Source organism: Rhinolophus hipposideros, assembly GCF_964194185.1.
Source record: "Rhinolophus hipposideros genome assembly, chromosome: 14".
NCBI lineage: Eukaryota > Metazoa > Chordata > Mammalia > Chiroptera > Rhinolophidae > Rhinolophus > Rhinolophus hipposideros.
The window spans coordinates 28,155,308-28,175,170 of NC_138060.1; the positions used below are offsets into that span (position 1 = coordinate 28,155,308).

The 19,863-nt window shown below is 52.4% G+C and overlaps 3 protein-coding genes across 4 annotated transcripts in view; 2 read left to right on the forward strand and 1 right to left on the reverse strand.

Annotated features, from left to right (window-relative positions):
* Positions 1–9,068, forward strand: part of XPC (XPC complex subunit, DNA damage recognition and repair factor) — a 45,478-nt gene extending 36,410 nt beyond the window's left edge. The window contains exon 17 of the mRNA XM_081072973.1: positions 7,065–9,068. The gene's annotated coding sequence lies outside the window, so the exon portion shown is untranslated. The remainder of the gene's footprint in view (positions 1–7,064) is intronic.
* TMEM43 (transmembrane protein 43) lies at positions 1–18,984 on the reverse strand. 2 transcript variants are annotated; one of them, XM_081072976.1, is made up of 13 exons: positions 18,811–18,984; positions 14,052–14,201; positions 13,023–13,157; positions 12,306–12,400; positions 11,417–11,466; positions 11,100–11,169; positions 10,100–10,170; positions 8,884–9,005; positions 8,535–8,609; positions 7,879–7,980; positions 4,799–4,916; positions 1,851–2,082; positions 1–1,669 (listed from the first exon to the last, which is right to left on the reverse strand). In XM_081072976.1, exons 1-12 carry the CDS (start codon positions 18,820–18,822, stop codon positions 1,880–1,882), a joined length of 1,203 nt encoding a protein of 400 aa, XP_080929102.1. In that variant the 5' UTR covers positions 18,823–18,984; the 3' UTR covers positions 1–1,669; positions 1,851–1,879. The 2 variants fall into 2 exon arrangements, with proteins under 2 accessions (XP_080929102.1, XP_080929101.1); XM_081072975.1 differs by having other exon boundaries at positions 1–2,082.
* Positions 18,962–19,863, forward strand: part of CHCHD4 (coiled-coil-helix-coiled-coil-helix domain containing 4) — a 13,187-nt gene continuing 12,285 nt past the window's right edge. Inside the window, exon 1 of the mRNA XM_081072977.1 lies at positions 18,962–19,375. Within this exon, the coding sequence (XP_080929103.1) occupies positions 19,354–19,375 (22 nt within the window). The 5' untranslated portion in view covers positions 18,962–19,353. The remainder of the gene's footprint in view (positions 19,376–19,863) is intronic.

The following is a 19,863-nucleotide window of genomic DNA, read 5'->3' on the forward strand; positions in this document are numbered from 1 at the left end:
TAAATGATACTTAGAAATTTATTTTGGTTTTCTATCAAAAATACAAAGATAATACAAATTTCATGATTTCCAAAGGTTTCAAATATTTCTTAACATTTTGCTCTTAAAAAACACTTCAAATTGGCAGAATTTAAAATCTGTACTAGGAAAAATGACACAGACCAAATCCGAAGGATTTTGTATTTCGCCATCATCTAGTTACACTGTGTTTTCCATAACATCCTTTGAGGATTTAGAGATTCAGTGAAACTGCTCACAAGGAGCAGCAGTGAATACTATTTCAATCCTTAAAGCCAGACAAATCGTCTCTGGGGCTGGCTGCCTTTAACACAAAGAATCTCAGCTTATAGGACAACAGGAGAGATTATTAGGTAACTATTTTCAGAAGTTCTGACCTCTTACTCAACTACTAAATATTTATTTGCTAAAGCAACCACTCCTAGCAAGGCAGAACAATTTCCAAATAGTAAAAAGATAGGGGATATACAAAGAATCTTTTAGGACATCAAGGTTACAACATATTTTATCTTTCAAAGAGTATGAGAGTAGTTGGGAAATGGAGAAATTATGTGAATAAAGTGTGGGTAGATTTTATATAGGAAAAGGAAAGCTGTGGACACTTAACGGATAAAACGAATAACTCAGAAGCAGCCACTTGAGGCCTGGCTGCTATAATGTTAAAAGTACTCCCATAATGAGAGGCCAGCAAGAGCATTGAAATCTACAGCAGGCCTGAGGCCTCCAAGTCTTGATTTTGACTGGGAATCACTACGAAGGAACCCACTTAGGATAATAAAGCTTCCAACCTTCTCCTTTAATGGTTGACTAAAAACTCAAAACCATCTTCAAGTAAATAGGTAGTTTCTGATGCCAGAGGATGAAAGGAAATGCTTTTCTCTCCTGTGGAGAGCTTCCCCATCTCCAAGAGGGAAAACAAATCCTTTGCTAATACTTGTTTCAAAAGCATCTTAAAAGCTTCCCAGTGATCCAGAATACTGGTAACTTCTTTTTTCAACCAAGTCACACCCCCACTTATAACTTCAACCAGCAGATTTAAGGGTGTCTTTTTCTATCACAGCCTGAAATGTTAATCATTCAGGAGGTTTTTTGTTTTGCTTTTTAAATCTTATTTCAAACAACTCCCTCTTAGGGTAGGAGAGGACACATGAAGAAGTGAAGTAACAAAAACTCAGGGCCCTTGGAGATCCTACACACTAAAAAGATTCTGCCAAACCATAAAAAAAGTGTAAAGCCCAACAAATGTCCAATTTTCCTTATGACATCTCCAGTGGTGTTTTTTTCTTGCAATACCAAATCAAGTTCTGTCCACAAACTGGGTTTATGATGCCCCCGTTTTGCTGGGTATGGGCTTAGTCTGTCTTGGCAATCCAGTACTGCTTAGAGACAGCTGATAACCATGGCCCTTGAGCATCACAGGCACGACTAGTGGTTGTGGCAGAGCCCTGGCACTCGTCTCCAAGGATGAGAGGCAGTAAGCGATAAGGCAGCAAGTCTCTGAGTGTCAGCTCTTTGACATCTGAAGACAGCAGCCAAGTGAAGCATGCACACCGGCCACACACACAGTCCCAAGAGAAGGGGAGGAAACAAGCAGGAGGATGCTTGTCATGCTGCCGGACAGGAGCTGCCTTCTGCCCATCAAAGCTCCTCACTGGCAAGAAAAGGGATGGAGAGCCGTTAACTGATGAACACCCAACCCAGTGTAAGTGCGCTCTGCCAAGTCTGGCCCCTTGAAGAGTGGAGCAGGTGCAGAATCCAAAACCGATGAGGACTCAGGCTCTGGCACGAGTGGGGTTGGAGGGCTGGGGGGTGACCTGGATCCTAAGGCTCACGTGGATGTCGGGGAGGTACGGGGCCTGTTTCACTCCAGCTTCTTGGCTGACACCCGTGTCCGAGCGATGATGAAGGGCACCAGGGCCAGGCAGCTGATGACGAGGGACCACAGGGGCCGGTAGAAGAGCCAGCCGGCGGCCACAGTCAGCAGCGTCAGTGAGGTGGCCATGCAGAAGGCAAAGGCCTTCAGGCCAATGTTGACCAGGTCTCGGAAGACAGGAAACCAGTCCACTGTGGGGAAGAGAAAGGCAGTGAGGCTTGAGGCCACCAAGCTCTTCCGCGTCTCCTGAGGTCAGCAGGTCCTGTCTCTAGATGAGGATGAGCCTCTGCTGCCCGGTGAGTAAGGAGGGTGGGGTCAGCGGAAAGCAAACCGTCTCCTAGTGAGGCCTGGAAGGTCCAGAAGAGGAGCCGCATGGCTGGGCACAGACTGACCTACCCACACGCTCCAGGGGAGAAGGCATGGGCAAGTGTTTTGTAAACTAAACTGTTGAGATCGGTCTGAGGCCAATATAAAGACATTTGACTGTAACACTGGCAAATACCCTGTTTGCTGCACCCTCACAAAGGAGACTGGGCAGAACCTTCTGTGGGTGCCTATTTGGGCCCCTCAGTATTCCTGGAGGCATTTGTTCATTCAGGCAGCAGGTTGTTACCAACTGTTTATGTGTCCACTTCTGTGCAGGGCCTAAGGGAAGCAAGTTAGTCGGCCCCTGCCTCTAGGATCTCACAGGCTACTGATACAGGCTAAGATTTACCATGTTTTCCCCGAAAATACGACCTTGCAGGACCATCAGCTCTAATACGTCTTTTGGAGCAAAAATTAATATAAGACCTGGTCTTATATAAGACCTGATATTTTATATATTACATTATATATTATATTATAGTATGTTATGTTATACTGGGTCTTACATAAGACCCAGTCTTATTTTAATATAAGACTGGGTCTCATTAATTTTTTGCTCCCAAAAACACATTAGAGCTGATGGTCCGGCTAGGTCTTATTTTCGGGGAAACACGGTAGCTAACTCCACCTGGAATTATCCTGTCCTGGGCCTGTCTAGCTTCTCAAGGATGGCATTCCCTGGCTACTGCCCACTGGAGGAATCGTCACTCAGTTCCGGGAGGCCCTGCCAGGACGACAGGACTGCAGACCACCTTGAGGCTCATCTTGGTCTGTTACCATGGAGCACCCCTACCTAGCCCTCCTAATAAGCAGTGTTCATGTTTTTGAGCACTGACCACGTATCAGGCACTGTGTAACCATCTCATCAAACCCTCAGGCCCACCCTGTAAAGCTGGTACTATTTTTCACCTCATTTTACACAAGGTCACTGAGGCCCAGAGAGTTCAACTCGCCCCAAATCCTACAGCTAGATAGTGCCACAGCCAAGACTGAAACTCAAGACAGTCTGAGCCCAGATCCTGCACTCTTAAGCCACTGTTCTGAGCCTTGAGAGGACAGGGACCTTGTCTGTCCTATTTACTGCGTGGCCTCCAAGGCTTAGAGCAATGTCTTGCACACAGCAGGCACTCAGTAAGTTCTTACTGAATCAACGAACGCTTTTGCATTGCAACTTCCTGAATCACTCCACTGTACTTTGGATCTCTCCATGCTCAGAAGTCTGTTCTGAGTCTGGAATGTCAGCATTCCACATGTAGAGAGAATCAGGATCACAAACAATCAGAGATTCAAAGAAGGGCCCTCTCAGACGGACTCCAACCTCCTCATCTTGACGATAGGGCAACTGACGCTCTGAGAGGGGAAATGGCCTGTCCAGGTAATACAGCCATTGATGGGCTTGCTGCAGAGGAAGATGGAGGATTCTGCTCAAATTCTGCTCTCTTCTGAATGGTGCCCAAGTTGCATCTTGCCTTTCTGAGCACGACTCAGCTATCCAAAGAAAACCTCTGAGCTCAGAGAAGTGTCCTTTTCCTCCCTGCGCCTCAGTTTTCCCATTTGTGAAATGAGGGCGGTGGCTCTCCCAGCTCTGACAGTCTGGGATGTATGTAGCCAGGCCTCTCCCCAACTGGAATAGGTAAGTGGGGGAGAGGTTTCTGTTGCGTTCAGAGAAGGCTGGACAGAATCATCTGATGGGACAGGAAGACACTGGGGTAAAGGCTCAGAGGGGGAAAGTTCTCTGAAAAGCCCCATCCTCTTGTTGCAACAGTTTAAATAAACCCAGCCCTTACTTAGTCAGCCTGGGCCCTCCGTCCTGAACCAGGCTGGGTCACTTGGGCAACTACCAGGCTCGCTGGTGCCAACCTCAGGCCCTGGGAGCAGCCCAGCCAACTCTCCCCTGTGCTCCAGACTTGCTGGCTGCCCCAAATCTAGCCCAGGTTTTGGGGTGGGGAATGAAGTATAATAATGGTTTAATGTTTTCTATTTACCAAACATTTCATAAAATTGCAAATTAGTAACTGAATTAGTTACAATTAAATTAGTTACAATTAATAACTGAATTAGTTCCAATTAAAATTGTAACTGAAGCTGAGACAGGAAAGGGGATGATGGCCCAAGTGTCCAGAGCTCTGACACAACAGATTTCAGGTCTGGCTGCCTGCAAAGGCTGGCCAGCCTCTTCACCATGGCTATTCAGTCGTACGATGAAAGGAGGAAGGAATGAGCGAGTGAGGGAGCCAGTGGACAGGCGGATGCAGTGGAGCCAGACCCTCGGACCACAGCGGCTAGACCAGCGTCCCGGGGTCGGCATCCTCTGCCCTCAACCCCTGGAAGCATCTTGTCCCTCATGCCTGCCTGCCTTTGCTCATTCATCCCAAAGCTATGGAGTGGGGTCACAGAGATGGACCAAAGGACCAGCCTCTGCCCCAAAGAGCACCCCATCAGTCTGTAAAGACGTGTGAAAGGCTGACAGACGATGGTGTGAGAAGCTCAAAGGAAGCACAGGGCTACAGGAAGGCGGGCACGATCCCCCCCCCCACCTACCCAGGGTATAGACGATCCGCGTCATGAGGTTGAGGCCCATAAACATGGCCATCCAGCCTGCAGCCCGCAGGCCCCATGTCTTCATGGAGTTGCTCTTTTGTTCTCTCTGAAACACCTCCTGCAGGACAAGACGGGGGAGTGAGGTGTCATGTCTTAATATGTGAGGGGGTCACCAGCCTACCCAGTTGGCAGGGCAGACGAGTGAGGGGGCCATGCCAACACAGGAGCCACTGGCCATTTCTGAACAGACCAGAGGGAGATAAGGGCACATCGCCCACCCAGGTCAAAGTACCTCCCCAAACTGGCACAGCAGAGCATGGCACACAGATCTCTGTGGAAGGTACGGGCCCTCCTCAGATCAGAGCCCACCCCCTTCGAGAGGCCTTGGCCCATTGTCTCCTCTAGAATGGACCTGACCCTCCCTCACTATAGCAGTACCTTCCTGGGGTCATTTATGAACATCGGTGACACTGGGGTGTGTGCGTGCGCCTGTCAGGCACTGCAGGAAACGCTCCGTGTCTGGTATCCGACTTAATCTCAGCTGCTCTGCTCACGGCATCTGGGGCACTCTCTCCTGCTTTCCCTCCTACTTCTCAGACCCCGCTTCTCAGTCGCCGGAGCTTTCCTTCCTTCTAAATGCTGAAAGTCTCGCTGCTTCAGTCAACCCTCTCCGCAGGAAGGCCCTCTATGGCAGTGCCCCTCACTTAAAGCTGCAGCCCCGTGGCTTCCACTGCCCATGTGACACCTCCACTTCATGTTTTGGCATACCTGACACTGACACGAGCTTCCTCCCCAACCTGTTCCTCTCTGTCGTCTCCATCTCAGCAAATGGTACCACCCACCCACCTCACAAGCCAAAACCTGGATGTCAAACTTGGCTCGCTCCTCCCCTTGCCATCAGCAATTCCTGCCAATGCTGTGTCCACATTTCCCCACATCTCACCACTGTCACCCCCTCTCCAGGACCGCCGCAGTAGCCTGCCCCCCACTGGCCTCCCTGCCTCCGCCACGCCGACCACCCTCCCTTGCAGCCCCCTGCCAAGGCCCTGCGGCCTGTGCCCCAGCCCCACTGGCTGCCTGCTGCGATGAAGTCAAGTGTCCTGCCGCAGGGCCTTGGCACATGTGGTTGCTCTGCCTACAGCTTGTTTGCCCAGTTTGCCTGGCCGCCTCCGACACGTTCTTCCAGTCTTGGTGTAAATGCCATTTTGTCAGAGAGCATCCCCTGTTACTATCTATAGGAGTTACAATATGACACATTTATTGCTTACTATTAGCCAGTCACTGTTCTAAATGCCTTAGAAGTATTATTTAATCCTCAAAATAACCTGACGTAGGCACGCTTTCTCCATTTTACAGATGAAACTGAGGCTCTGAGAGGACAAGGAACAGGCCCAGGGTCTCACCCCAAGTAGTTAACTAAGCTATGAGCTTGGGGACAGGGATCATGTCTGTTGTGTCCCTTGCTATGTCCCTGGTGCTCAACAAAAACATGTTCAATCACAGCAACCAAATAACATGGGGATAACAGTGATCATCTCTTTTTAAAATTTTCATTTTACAGAAGGGACAATAGGTTCACAGAGGATAAAAACTGGCCCTAAGTCCTGCGGCCAGCAGAAGGCGGAGCAGCGCTTGCGCTGGGACATCTCCAATGTCCATACTTGTCCACACAGCACACTCCTGCCCTCGGAACTGGAACCTGGGCATCCTGACTCGGGGTCCGGGTTATCTCAGGGCCCCGGGGGGCCTCCTTGGCTCAGGGCCTTCTCTCCCTGCTTGGCAGCAGCCCCAGACCCTGTGCTGGAGGCTCTGGGTGAGCAGGAAGCACCTGCCCTGCACTCAGGGCCTTCCCTCCCGGGGAGTTATCTAAGCCAGGAGCTGCACTCCTCCTCGGGGGCGGGGTGCAGGCCCGAGACCTGGGCCTCCACCTGCAGAAGGCTGGAAGCCTGGGGCAGGGCTGGAGTTCTGGGAGAGAGAGCAAGTCCTGGACAGGGCCTCCTAATTTTAGAAACTCCCCAGGGGGCCCTGAGAGCTGCGGGAGGAAAGGGTGACTCATGGCCTGCCAGATTGGGAGGTGGCAGCCCCACCCTGAGGTTGGGCTGTAGCCCAACCACACCCTACTCCTGGCCAGATAAAGAAGGCATGACCCATATACCACCCAGGGGCTGGGGGCTAAAGTAAGAGAGATGACAGCTGAGAGCCTAAGAATAGGGTCAAAAGGGTCCCAGCTAAACCCTGACATCTGAACACTGTTTATTCTTTCCAGCCCTCTGGATGAAAAGCCCAGCAATCCTGGTCAAGCCAAGCACAGAATGTCCCACAAGTGACACACTGTGTTCATCAGCAATGTAAAAGCTGCATTTTTCTTTTAAAGAAAAGGATTTCCTGCCTAGAGAAGAGAGGCAAACTTTTAAGGCACGGAATGGAACTAATCAGTACATTTTTGCACCCCTTCTCCTTGGGTGCAAAGAGGCATGACCCTCTTCATTCTACAAATGGGACAGGGGTGCCCGCCCTCATTCACCTGGTCCTGGGACTCTGCAGCTCAAATCCCTTCAGTGCCCCCTGATGCTCTTAGAGAAGCAGTACCTCTTCACAAGGGGCCCCTCCCCGTCTCTGTGGGCAGTGGCCACACCAGCACTCCTGATGCCCCAACAAGATGAACTCGGACCTGCCTAGACTACTGAGGGACCCCTGACTCTTCCAGCACTGACCCCTTCTCTTCACTTGGGACTCAGCAAAAATGTCACTCAGAGAGGCCTTCTTCCCTGACCGTTGTCAAAGCAGATTTCCTGTCATGTCCGTGTATCTCAGAACATCTGCCTACCCTAACACCCAGCACGAGGTGTCCTTACCCACTCGTTTTCCTGCTGAGTCTCCCACGAGACAGGAAGCCTGTGGGGAGGAGTCTGTTTTGCCCTCTGTTCCATCCTGAGTGCCTAGCACAGTCTGGCACAGGGAGACGCTTATTCCTATTTCTTTATCTTGCCTCCTTTCACTGGCTATGACCTCTAGTAGGAGGGAAGAGCGAGTGAGGGAGGTAGCAGTCCCTCCATCAGAGGTGGGTAGCAGCAACTCACCTCTGGTGAGAAGTCCCCATGGTGCAGGAGAAGCAAGATGTCCCCAGACTTAGTGGAATAGGGGACTAGCTGGTCACCCCGCTGCCGGGCAATCACAGTGACCTGGTCAGAGAATTCAGTGTTAGAGCTGAGGGGGTGAGCAGCCCACCTGGTCCCAGCACCTCTCTGCACTGTGCCAGCTACAGAAGTGAGTGAGGAGACCCATGCCATCCCCAAGCCTTCCACACATGGGGGTACAGCGCTCTTGGAGCTCCAGCTGAGCTGCTTTATTTGAAGCACCAGCAAGGACCCTGGGCTGAGGGGCACGGGGGGATGGGACAGCACATGACAGGGTCAGGAACGGGAGATAAAGTATTCACAGAGCAAAAATTGGGGGCGGGGGAGGCAGAGCGGCATGTGATTGGAAGAACTCTCCTTAGGAATAATTATGAGATTCCCCCTATAGCTCTTAAGGGGCGTACGGGTGTCTGTGGCTAGCTTTGGCGGGCACAGACCTCTGACACTGCTCAAAGGCACGCCTGACCACATGTGAATGTGAGCACATGCACACGGGTTCTAGAGGAAGAGTCCAAAGCTTTCATGACATTGTCCACTGAGTCCACGCCCTGGAAGGTTAGGAAGCCCTGCCTCAGTCTACCCCTGGAAAGCTGGATTACCACGTGAGCTGGGCCCAGGTCAGGGTCATCGCCGCTCAGCCCCGCATAGGAAAAGAAAACGCGCAGGTCTCCAACCTGGGGGTGGAAGAGAAGTGAGGTGAGTGAGACCAAGAGCAGCCAGTGTGGGCCTGGGTCATGAGCCCCTGCACTCACCCTCCGTGCCCACCTCCACACCTTTGCCCAGGGGATCCCATCACCTAGAATGCCCTCCCCTCCAATTTCATTTGGCCGAGTGCAGCTTGGATGCAGCTGAACTGAATCAGTCTTAAGCCAGAATTTGACCATTTGAGTGGCCTGGGGTAGAGTACTCGGAGGGCCCTGATCTTTGCCATCTGAACTGCCCAGGTACCTCTGGATACTTGGGGTTTTCACTGTGATAGAAATAGTCTCCCCGGCGAATGATGTCCACGTGTGGGTCCTCCAGCTTGGACAGGCTCAGCGGCTTGAAGTTGTCAACTTTGTCAATGAGGCCTGAGAGAAGCAGGGTGGTGAGCGACGGGTGCACAAACTAAAACAGCCACGCTCTGCAAATCCCTCAGCCTGCTGCCTGCTGTTCTTCCCACTGCACCTCACGAGTCCCGCCGAGCTGTCCCCTCCTGGCTCAGCTCCCTTGGGGCCTCTGCACGCACAGCCTCCCCTCCGTAGCTGCTCTTTTGCCAGCCCCATTTCAGTCTCCATCTCCTCCAGGAAGACTTCCCTGTCCCCTTTCTCCATCTAGTCAGTGACCACAGCCCTGGGAATGGCCTTAGCCCTGGACCCATTCCACCTTACGAAGCTGTGGGGGACAGGAGACTGAGGGTGTGCCACCCAAGGGACGAGGGCAGGAGTATGTTATCACTGTGCCCCATTATCCATGTCCAAGCCTGGCTCCCATGCTGCATGGAGAGAACGTGAGGCCAGGGCTGGGTGGCACAGCAGGCACTAGCTGAGTGACAGAGCAGATGGCAGACAGGCCAAGCCCTGGATCACCAGCCTCTCCTCCCTCACCTTGGCTATTTGGGCCCTCAGTGTCCTCTCTCCCACCTTCCAGGTCAGGCTCAGGGACAGAGCCCTAACAGTGACTATGGCTGGTGACGCTGCCTTGTCCCTTGAAAGGCTCTCTTTGGGGTCACTTGAAGGGGACTGCGATGAACCAATCCTCCCTGGCACAGGGGAAGATGCCAGTTGGGGCTCAGAGGTGGAGCCCTTGGGGGTAGCCTAGTCTCTCCTACTGGCTCACGGGCTGCTTGAGAAAGGGCTCTCGGCTCTGTCTGGTCAGAATGGGCACTGGCACTGCAGTGGTGCCTGGGAGTCATTCTCTGGAACCATCCAGGTTTTAGAGGAACCTGGCCGGGGATAGGGGTGCTCTACATGAGTCCCCACCTCCTGAAGACTTGCCTTCCCTCTGGCCCCCGCCCAAAACATGATGCTGGGACAGGTGTGTGCTGATCCATGCCCGGGGGCAGCAGGACCCCTTTAACCACCTGAGGGCTATGACCGGAAGTACCAGTTCTTGTGAGGTAGCCGAATGGAAACACAGGGCCCCTGGGCTGGTGACTGCTCATCTGAAAGGGCCAGAGACTTACCTGCTGAGAGGAAAAACCTGCCAATTTGAACGAAAGGGGCTGTTGCCGTGAATGACTCCACTGCCATCGCACTGTGGGAGAGAGAGGGAGCCGTCAGTGAAGTGGGGTACCAGGTGGGAGCTCTCTGGGTTCCTTCGGGTTGCGCTTGGTAGGAGGCCCTACAAGTCCAGACTAGCCCAGGCACTGCGGATATCTTGTCTTTACCACCGGCTCCACCCTAGAGCTCCAGTCCCCCTCTCCTGGATGGCGCACCCCCACTCTGTCTCCTGTCCCCCAGAGCTTCATACCCTCGTGCCTGGCCCCCTGCAAGCTTTTCCCACCCCAGCCCCCAGTTATCAGATGGACCCTCTGTGGACTTCAAACTTTCACTGACCCTTCCCAGCCCCGGGGAGCCTCTAAGTCCCACAGTGCACATTCAAAGCCCTTCCTGACATAGCCCTACCCATGTCTACACGCAGCCCACACTCCAGCGTGGCCTCAGCATTGGGTCCACTTCACCACCTTCACGTCCCAGAGCTAACCTCCCTCTGCCAAAATCCTATGGAGGCCCAGATCAAAGGCCGCTGCCTCCTGAAAGCCCTTCCTGATTGTCCTCCCACCCCCATGGCTAACTGTTAACAAATGTTTCGCAGGGACTGCACGTGCAAATCCCTTTGGGCACTCAATCCAGGCCTTATATTTGTGACTTGTTAGACGGGAGTTTGTCTGGAGTCAGGGAAGTTGGGTCTTGCCTGTGTTCCTGGTGCCCAGCACAGGAGCTGCCCCACCCAGCATCCAGATTTGTGCCAGGGAGAAGGTGGTCATTGCAGGCCCCCCCAGTGACTCCAAAGAGAGGCCTTCCAGGGACAAGCAGCATCACTGACCACATGACCCACCATGTCTAACACTTCCATCGACTCATGAGGCAGAAATAACTCCCATTACTCAGATGAAGAAGCTGAGGCTGGGGAACTGCCAATGGCAGCCAAGACTGCGCTCAGGCCTGGGGCCCAGTTTTCACCTGGGGTTTTTGTGGCCAATCTCTCGGTCGAAGTTTCTGCTGTTGACAATTTCTGACCTCCATTCAGTGTCTGTTGTGGGGAGAGGGAACAACTCAGCAGCCATGGTAAGGGTGGTCACATATCTGAGGCCCACTGGCCCGCACCCTCTTATCCAAGCCCATGACCACCCCAGGGCCATAGGGGCAGCTCTGGGGGCCTCACTGGATGGGTGGGCGAGCAGGGCTCTGACGACCGGCACCCAGGGATCCCAACGCCTGGTTCTGCACCCTTCCCCACAGCGTCTGCCCACAGGCCAGGGGTGTGGCTCGACACTCACTGTAGGAGTATCTCCTCTCGGTCTTCACTTGCCCGTCCTCGGTGTACTCCCTGCAAGGAGAGAACAGGCGGCCCCAGAGTCAGCCCCTCACTCCTGAGGCACTCCTAGCTCTAAGCATCTCCAACTGGAAGTAACTCAGGGCTACCAGGTCAAACTGCCCAAACAGAACAGGCCTATCTGCACCAGCCCAGAGACAGAGTGCTCATTCCCTGGCTGACAGCCAGCTCCAGCCCTCGAAGGCCCTAGATGGAGAAAAGTACTTTCTCCTCCTGAGCTGAAATCTGCCTCCACCTGGCTCCCACCAAGGGTCACAGCCCCAGGCTCTGGGCTCAGAGATCTGTCTGTACCCTCCACTCTAGGAGAGCCCAGTGGAGGCCCCCTGCAGCTGCCCTTCTCTAGGCTGAGCTGCCCTGGCTCCCCACCCCTCAACTCACAGTCCATGTGGCTCAGGTGAGGCTGACCCCACCCCCAGCTCCAGCTGACCCCAGCCTAGCCAATGAGAGCCTGCCCTGGGACTTGTGTTAGAACTGAAGCATGTAAAGCAGGAGGCCACTTCTGCCCCATCACGGGAGAGAAGACGGAATGAACACATAGGAAAGCATTGCTTGGGGCCTGGATCCAGTCACGCCTTATGCTTGGGCATCCACGGAACTTCCCAGGTAAGGGAGCTAATCCATCCCACTTTCTTCTTTGAGCTACTCTGCATTGAATTTCTGCCACCTCCAAACAAATGATCACTGGCTAAGAACTTTGGGATAATTTGACATTTCTCTGATAGGAAGAGTTTATACTTTAAATTTCAGAAGTGACTAAATGAAGGCCACCTGCATTTTGTCCTACCATCTGCACCTCCTCTACCCCAAACGATTTTCACTCCTGGGCACCTCACCTGGATTCCTCAGTTTCGACCCATTGGTACATCTCCACGTGCCGCCGCAGCTTCACAGCCGGAAGGTGGACCCCGTAGTTTGGATCAGACAAGAGCTTCAAAACAAATCAAACCAAAAAGAAAGAAAGAAAGAACGAGACTCACATCAGCCCAGAAGGCCCAGCTCGGGGAAAGCTGGACTGGAAGAGAAATCGATATAAAGAACAGGGACAGGATGGAAAACCAAGGCTACTTCGTGTTGAAGAATCGAGGGAAGATGCCTGTCCAAGTTGTAAACAGCTGTGCCCAATGCCTGTGAGCACATGCCTCTCGGGACAGGCTCGGGCTCCATGGCCAAGGACATGGTATTTGGTGCTCAAACGGGAGCAGTCCGATAACCAGCATACCTCTGTGGCCTTGCCCTAGACACACATGCTAATCATAATCATCCGGGCACCTATGTGTAAAGCTCTCGCCATGTCCAGGCAGTGTGCCAGGACTTTAGCTACTTAATCCCACCGAATCTTCAAAACTGGCCCCCGGTTCATTACAATTATTCTCCCCATTTTCCAGATGAAGATGTTGAGACTCAGGAAGGATGGGTCCACACAGCAGCTGAGTGCTGGCGTTGGGAATCACACACAGGTGTGTCCATCTCTAAGGCCCATGCTTTCAAAATCCTCAACCAGACGATGCGCCCCAAGGCTTCAGTGGGTCAGCAACCATCGCCAAACATACCTTGGACGTCCGCAGGGCCCCAATGATGTGCACCAGCCTCCCTTCATTCTCCGGAGCTACACTGTGGATGCTGTCAGGGGAAACCACAAGTGAGAGCCCCTCGGCCAGGGAGGTTGCTGTCTTCAACGCACGGCCCTGTGAGCAAGGGGAGCAGGATTTCAACAACTCAGGTGTGACCGGACACAGCTATGCTCATTGCAGTGCCCCAGGACAGGATGGGCCTCAGGGAGCAGAGACCGAGCTCCCCATTTTACAGTTGGAAAACTGAGGTCTAGTAAGTGGCAGACTTGGGATTAGAACCCAGGATCCCAGCTTTCCCAGGCACACCTCTTCCCACCACCCCGCTGCCCCCATTTTGGAGCGAGCTGGTATTCTGTCTGCCCTGCACCCCTTTCCTCATTTTCCTTTGACTTCTCCTCCACTCCCCTACTCTCAGTACATGTGGTTTACATGGGCCTATCTGTACTACAGTCCAAATCATGTGACCCAGGCCGAGCCAATTAGAACATGTGTCCATTGGCCACAGGGATTGGTTCAGAGAGAGGACCAAGATCCGGGCCAGGAGACGGAGATCTGCCTGCAACTTTTGCTAAATTCGTTTAGAAAGTGATAGTTTCTCTGTTCTCTGGGGTTGTTTAGCTGATTGGATGTCACCCTGGAATACCTTTGCCACCACAAAGGAAGAGCCTGACAAAGAAATATCCAAACAGAAAAGTAGGCAAGAGATGGAGAAATGAAGATTCCTGGTGACTCAGCATGAATGCCTGGATCCAACCATGCCTGAATCTGGTGCTACCCAGGATTTCAGGCGTGTTAATCTATCCACTTCCCTTCCCTACCCACCTCCCTTCCCGCTATGTCAGCTGTGAGGTGGGTCACATCAGACAGAATTCTGATTAATTCAGCCTCTCTCCTCTCTCTTCTGTAAAATCTAGGCCCTTATGACGAAATCTAGCCTCTGCATTCCGCCTTTGCTACCTGATGCTACAGGGACCCTCACTCTGCACAGAAGAACCCCAAACATTTTACCTCATTGGTAAAAATCAAGTAGAAGGAGAGCAGGAAGGTCATGAGCCCCACAAACATTCCACCTGAGGTCTCACTCAGCCGCTCCAGGAAGCCAGGCTGGGGGTCAGTCGTAATTTTGACGTGTTCTCTTCTGTTACTCGTACTGGAATACTGGAAAAAAAAAATTCTTTTTAATCAGAATGAAAATTAGTTTTTTAAAAATAAATTGAATGTTGCTATTTATATTGATTTTTTTTGGTTTTACTTTGTTTTTGTTTTTTTTTAAATGTTTTTTTGTTTGTTTGGTTTTTTTTTTTTTTGAGCCCACTGGCCCATGTGGGAATCGAACCGGCAGCCTTCGGAGTTAGGAGCACGGAGCTCTAACCGCCTACGCCACCGGGCCGGCCCTGTTTTTGTTTTTTTTAATTGGGGAACAGTGTGTTTCTCCACGGCCCATCAGCTCCAAGTCCAATCTAGTTGTGGAGGGCGTAGCTCAGCTCCAAGTCCAGTCGCCGTTTTCAATCTTAGTTGCAGGGGCGCAGCCCACCATCCCATGTGGGAATTGAACCGGCAACATTGTTGAGAGCTGGTGCTCTAACCACCTGAGCCATCTGGCAGCCCCTATATTCAGTTTTTATTGTTTTAATTACATATGGTAAAAATGCAGAGATATTAAGTGTATAGTTTGATGGGTCTTGACAAATGCATATGCCATTTGACCAACATCCAGATCAAGAGACAGAACATGTCTGTCACCCCAGAAAGGTTTTGTTGCCCCTTTCCTGACAATACTCCCCTCTCCCTATCCCTCGGAGGTTTTGAATTTTTGTCATCATAGATTAGTTTTACCTTTCATAGAACTTGATATTAATGGAATCATCATACAGCACAAACTCTTTTCTGTCCAGATTCTTTAACTCAGCATAAAGCTTTTGAGATTAATATAAGACGCGGTTGTATTTTAATATAAGACCGGGTCTTATATAATATAATAAATACCGGGTCTTATATTAATTTTTGCTCCTAAAGATGCATTAGAGCTGACTGTCTGGCTAGGTCTTATTTTTGGGGAAACAGGGTATCAGTAGTTTGTTCCTTTTTGTGGCCGAGTAGTATTTCATTCATGAGTACACCACATTTGTTGATTCATTCACCAGGGATAGATATTTTGGTTATTTCCAGGTCTTAGCTATTATGAATAACGCTTCTATGAACATTCATGTACGAACCTTTTTATAGACACATACTTTCACTTCCCTTGGGTATTGGAAGTAGAAATGGCTGGATCATATGAAAAATGCATGTTTTTTAAGAAACTGAACAGTTTTACAAAGAGGTTATTAGAGATACATTTTTAATTCAGTTCAACAAATAGTGGCTCAGCTTCCTGAAGGCCGCGCCAGACCTTGTATGGGTGAGAGGAGGGGTAGACAGGCTTTCGGGCCACTGCCACAAACAGTGTTAGGCCATACTGAGCGTCTAGTGAGAAGATTGGATCCAGTACTAAAGGAGGGACCCCTTCTAGATGGGGGATCAAGGCAGGCTCCCTTGGGAGCATTTGAGTGGGATCTCAGAGTCAGACCCTGGGGTAAGGGTATCCCCAGCAGGGGGAACTGTATGAGCAATAGTGAGGAAGTAGGAAGTGGTTCTGAGGGAACAGCTGCCTATCTGCTCTGGCTGGGTTATGGGGGGTATGGGGGGCAGCTAGGCATATCCAGGCAGACACAAGGTAGGCCTCAAATTCCAGGGTCAGTGGATCAAGCTTTGTCTAGCCAATAATAGAAGCATGGTTTGGAGTGGAACTACTGCTGACTGCCAAGTGTCATTTTCAAGGGCAGGACTCTAGAGCCAGAAGGACTGGGTTTGAATCCAGACTCTCCCACGCACCAGCAATGGGACCTTGAGCAAGCAATGTAACCTCTTTATGCTTCCATTTCCTCGTTGGTAAAATGGGGATAATAATCTAATGGGGATAATAATCTAATACATAGTGTTGTAGTGAGAACGAAAGGACCTAATTATTGGATGGTCCAGTGCCTAGAGCACAGGTGCTAGCTGGTGGAAAGGTTATCAGTTTTCTCTATAACTGACACCAAGGCTGGTACCAAGGCTGGGGGTCAGAAGAGCACTCAGGGTGAGCCACGTCCCATCCTGTTACAGGGGGTGGGGTGAGGGTCAGAGGAGATATTCAAGTCAGTCTCCATTTGAACAAGGCTGATGCCATGTTCTCTGACTGTCCCCAAGTGCCACCAGCCCAGGCTTGCCAAGGACCAGATGTACATTACATTCAGAAATGGCCTTGACTTTCCATGCCATTTGGAAACATCAGTGGAACAATTCACTGTAGGCAGGTAGGTGACCATCAGCCATCATAATGATGACAATGGCAAACACACCCGTCTATCACAGGCCAGTCATCGGCGCTATCACTACCCATTTCACAGATGAGAAAACCGAGGCTCAGCAGTTAAGTCATCAGGCCAGACAGGAGGCCACTCTCCTAATACTCTGCTCCGCCTGGCCCGGCATTCTTCACTTCTTGGGATGTAACAAGAGCAGAATATTGGGAGCCAACTGCAGACAGTGACAGGAAATGGAGCCAGTCCTGCTGTTACCAGTGCAGCCCCAAACTTGGGGGCTGGAAGGCATGGCTTCCTTCTGTGCCTCCCCTCAGCGTATATCTAGGAACCAACGTCAAGAAAACCGGCTCAAAGATGGCTTTGAAGAGAAGGAAGAAAGACCCAAACTAGGGGAGGAGTAAAGTGGGTAGTGACACGACACATCAGCCCACATGCTCAACCAACTTCCCTATAAACAGGATGATGGAGATTTCCTCTGCCCATTCCTCACTACCCACCCTTGTACCTCCTCTAGCCTGAGGGGCACCCTCTTGAGCCTTTCTTCCTTCTCTTCAAGGCCATCTTTGAGCTCTCAATCTTGATGTTGGCTCCTTGCTGTGTGCTGAATACCTAAATGTATCCTCGGTGACACATACCGCCCCCTACCCCCAGTCCCAGCACTTTGGGCTCAGAAGCAATGAGGAGTGGGAACAGAGGTCGACGCATAGGTGCTGAAAATGACTTGCTGTGTAAGTTGCTCTACCTCTCTGATCCTGTTTACTCACATAAAATGGAGACAGTAAATAGTACCTGTCACAGGACAGTTGTTACATTGATGAAGAATTGTCACCTCCCTGCTCCACCCCACCATCTTCCTCACTGGCCTGGCATCTCCCATAAACACACATCAGGCTAACAGATGAATCAACAAAGACTTGGCAGCAGAGGATATCCAAACTCATTGATATTCCTCAGCAAAGGTCAGGTTTCAACATACCCAAGATGGTCTCTGCCCACCAGGACCATCGTGTTAGACTGGTGAAGAGGCATTTTCATGTATTAACTACCTACTATGCACCAGGCACTGTGCAAAGCACAATTTCCCTTACACTTCCCAGTAAGGCCACACAACTATAGAGAGGATGAAACTGGATTTGCCCCCAGGTCTGCCTGACTCTAAAGGCTGCCGATTTCAGCACCTTCCCAGGATGTAACTGGCCAAGCTGGCTGTGAAACCTGGGCAAGTGCCTTACTCTGCTGGGGAAATTCCCTATGTGATGGTGTGGGGACAGACAGGAGGCCACCTCTAGGGACAAGCCAATCTCCTGACTGCCCTCTCCCCTGGCAGATCCTGGGTCTCAGGATGTGAGGCTTCTAGGTACAGCGTTCAAGACATCTCGGCCTCCACGACAACTCTCACGTGGAGCAGAGTATACACTAGGGCTGTAGTGACAGAAACCTTGCCTCTCAGAGGGTGCGGCAGGCAGAGAGGACCCTTGGGGACAGAGAAGGTGCCTGGAGAGAGGGTGTACCAGGCTAGGGGAGAGTGGGTAGGACACTCCCCCAAAGCGGGAGGGAGGGAGGGAGTGTCTGGGGCTGGCAGGGCTCCCGAGCTGGCTCCAGCAGCACTTTCACAGAGGAGGGGGGTGGTGAGTCACAGTTTTTCTCACACCCAGAACTCTGGTGGGATGTGCTGCTCGTTTTGTTGAATGAATGTTGGGCTTAAATAGAAAGGTTCCCGAGAAAGGTTGGCTGCAGGACGAAGCGGCCAGCGGCCTTTTGAAAGGAACCACCTCCAGTCGGGACCTCTAACTAAATCCACGCTAGAAGGAGGAGGGCCCAGCAGTAGGGCCAGGCTCCCTCTCACAGTCGTTCTGACTCCTCCGCTCCCAACCAAGCCTGTGCCCCTTCGCAGCAGCACAGCCTCGGTTCGCTTACCCCCCAGGACCGGGAGCTAAACGCCCGCCGGGACAGCGCTGTCTGTCCGTTGCTGGACAGCTCCACCTGGGCGGCATCGGCTTCCCCACCCTGGCCGAGGACGACACCCCTCTGGGAGGTTTCGTCCAGCTCTGTAAGTCTGCAAATCTGAGAACTCCAAGGGCCCAGGAGGGGACTGGGAATGAAAGGACGGCTGCAGGGAGGCGCCGCGCACAAGTAGATCGCGACGCCAGCAACCCCTCCCGAGTGTCCCTGCCCGCAAACGCGCGACCGCAGGATGCGGGGGACCAAAGGACACGCACGAAAGGAGTCGGCACAGGCTAAGAGAAATGAACAGGCGGACTAGCTGCCGTTAGGCATAGACAGCGCACGCGGAGGAAGATGGGGCGTGGGCTGCACGGACAAGAGGCAGACAAGCAAAATGGACCTAGGCGGCCCCGTGGAAGAGAAGGCCCGGGACATGGGGAAGTTTGGGTGTGGCCCGGCGATCAGGAGACACTTACATTCGCGGCCATGGTGGGACCCGGCTCGCCGCCCCGTCTCGTTCTGTTCAGCTGGGAAAGGGCTTTACAGAGTGCGGCGTCCAGAGGTCTGTCGTCTGCCCAGGAGCTGAGAACACCAGCGTGAAGCCCAGAACCAGAGAGGACGCGCTACGATGTTACCGCCCCGCGGTCCCCGGCGTTTCTGCTCATGCGCGCCTCGAGGTCTTCTGGAAACTGTAGTCCAGGGTCAGGTCCTTTCTTCACAAAGTTGCAAAATGCATTGCTTGTCATTGATGCGCCGGCGCACTGCAAGCTTTCTGGGAAGTGTAGTTCCTACTGCCTGGAGAGTAGCCGGGCAGCGCGCGGCCTTCTGGGAAATGTAGTTCCCGGCTGAGCGGATCGGGCTGGGGCTGGAAAGGCACGGAGGCAGGCGCGCGGCGGGCAGGCCTGGAGGGGGCGGGTCCGCCCGGGCCTCAGAGCTTCCCGCCCTACCTGAGGAGAGGTCACGGCGTGTAGCGGCCTCCGCCGCCGCTACCGTGCAGAGTCAGACGTTGGGCTGCAGCCATGGCCTACTGCCGGCAGGAAGGTAAGGAGGGAGAGCTGCCTTGGAGACCGGCCTACGAGGGCCTGCAGGGGACACGCGCGGTCTCTACTGCCCCCGCAGGCCTCGGCGCCCCGCGACCTCACTGCCGGCTTGGGCACCCTGCGGTGGTCCCGGGCACGCTCGGGAAATTTGGAGCGGGCTGGGCGGTGAGGTTGCCACCCCGGTTCTGCGGGTGAGAAAAGTGACACTGGGAGGAATGAGGCGGTGCCAAGGTCACGGTGAGACTCGAACCCCGGCCTCCCAGGGACCAGGCTCCTGGGAGATTTCGTCATCTAGACCCGAGCTGGGAAAGGGAGTGCTAAGCACGTTTCATCTGGCTCTCAATTGCGAAGTTATTGTCATTAGTTATTACTATCGCTCTTAAACACATACCACGTGTTTCCACTGGCACGCGCCTTTTAACTGCTTTGAAAAGTTACCACTCGGGTTAGGTGTTGTGCTCGAGTGGTAGAAGCACCAACTGCAGGCAT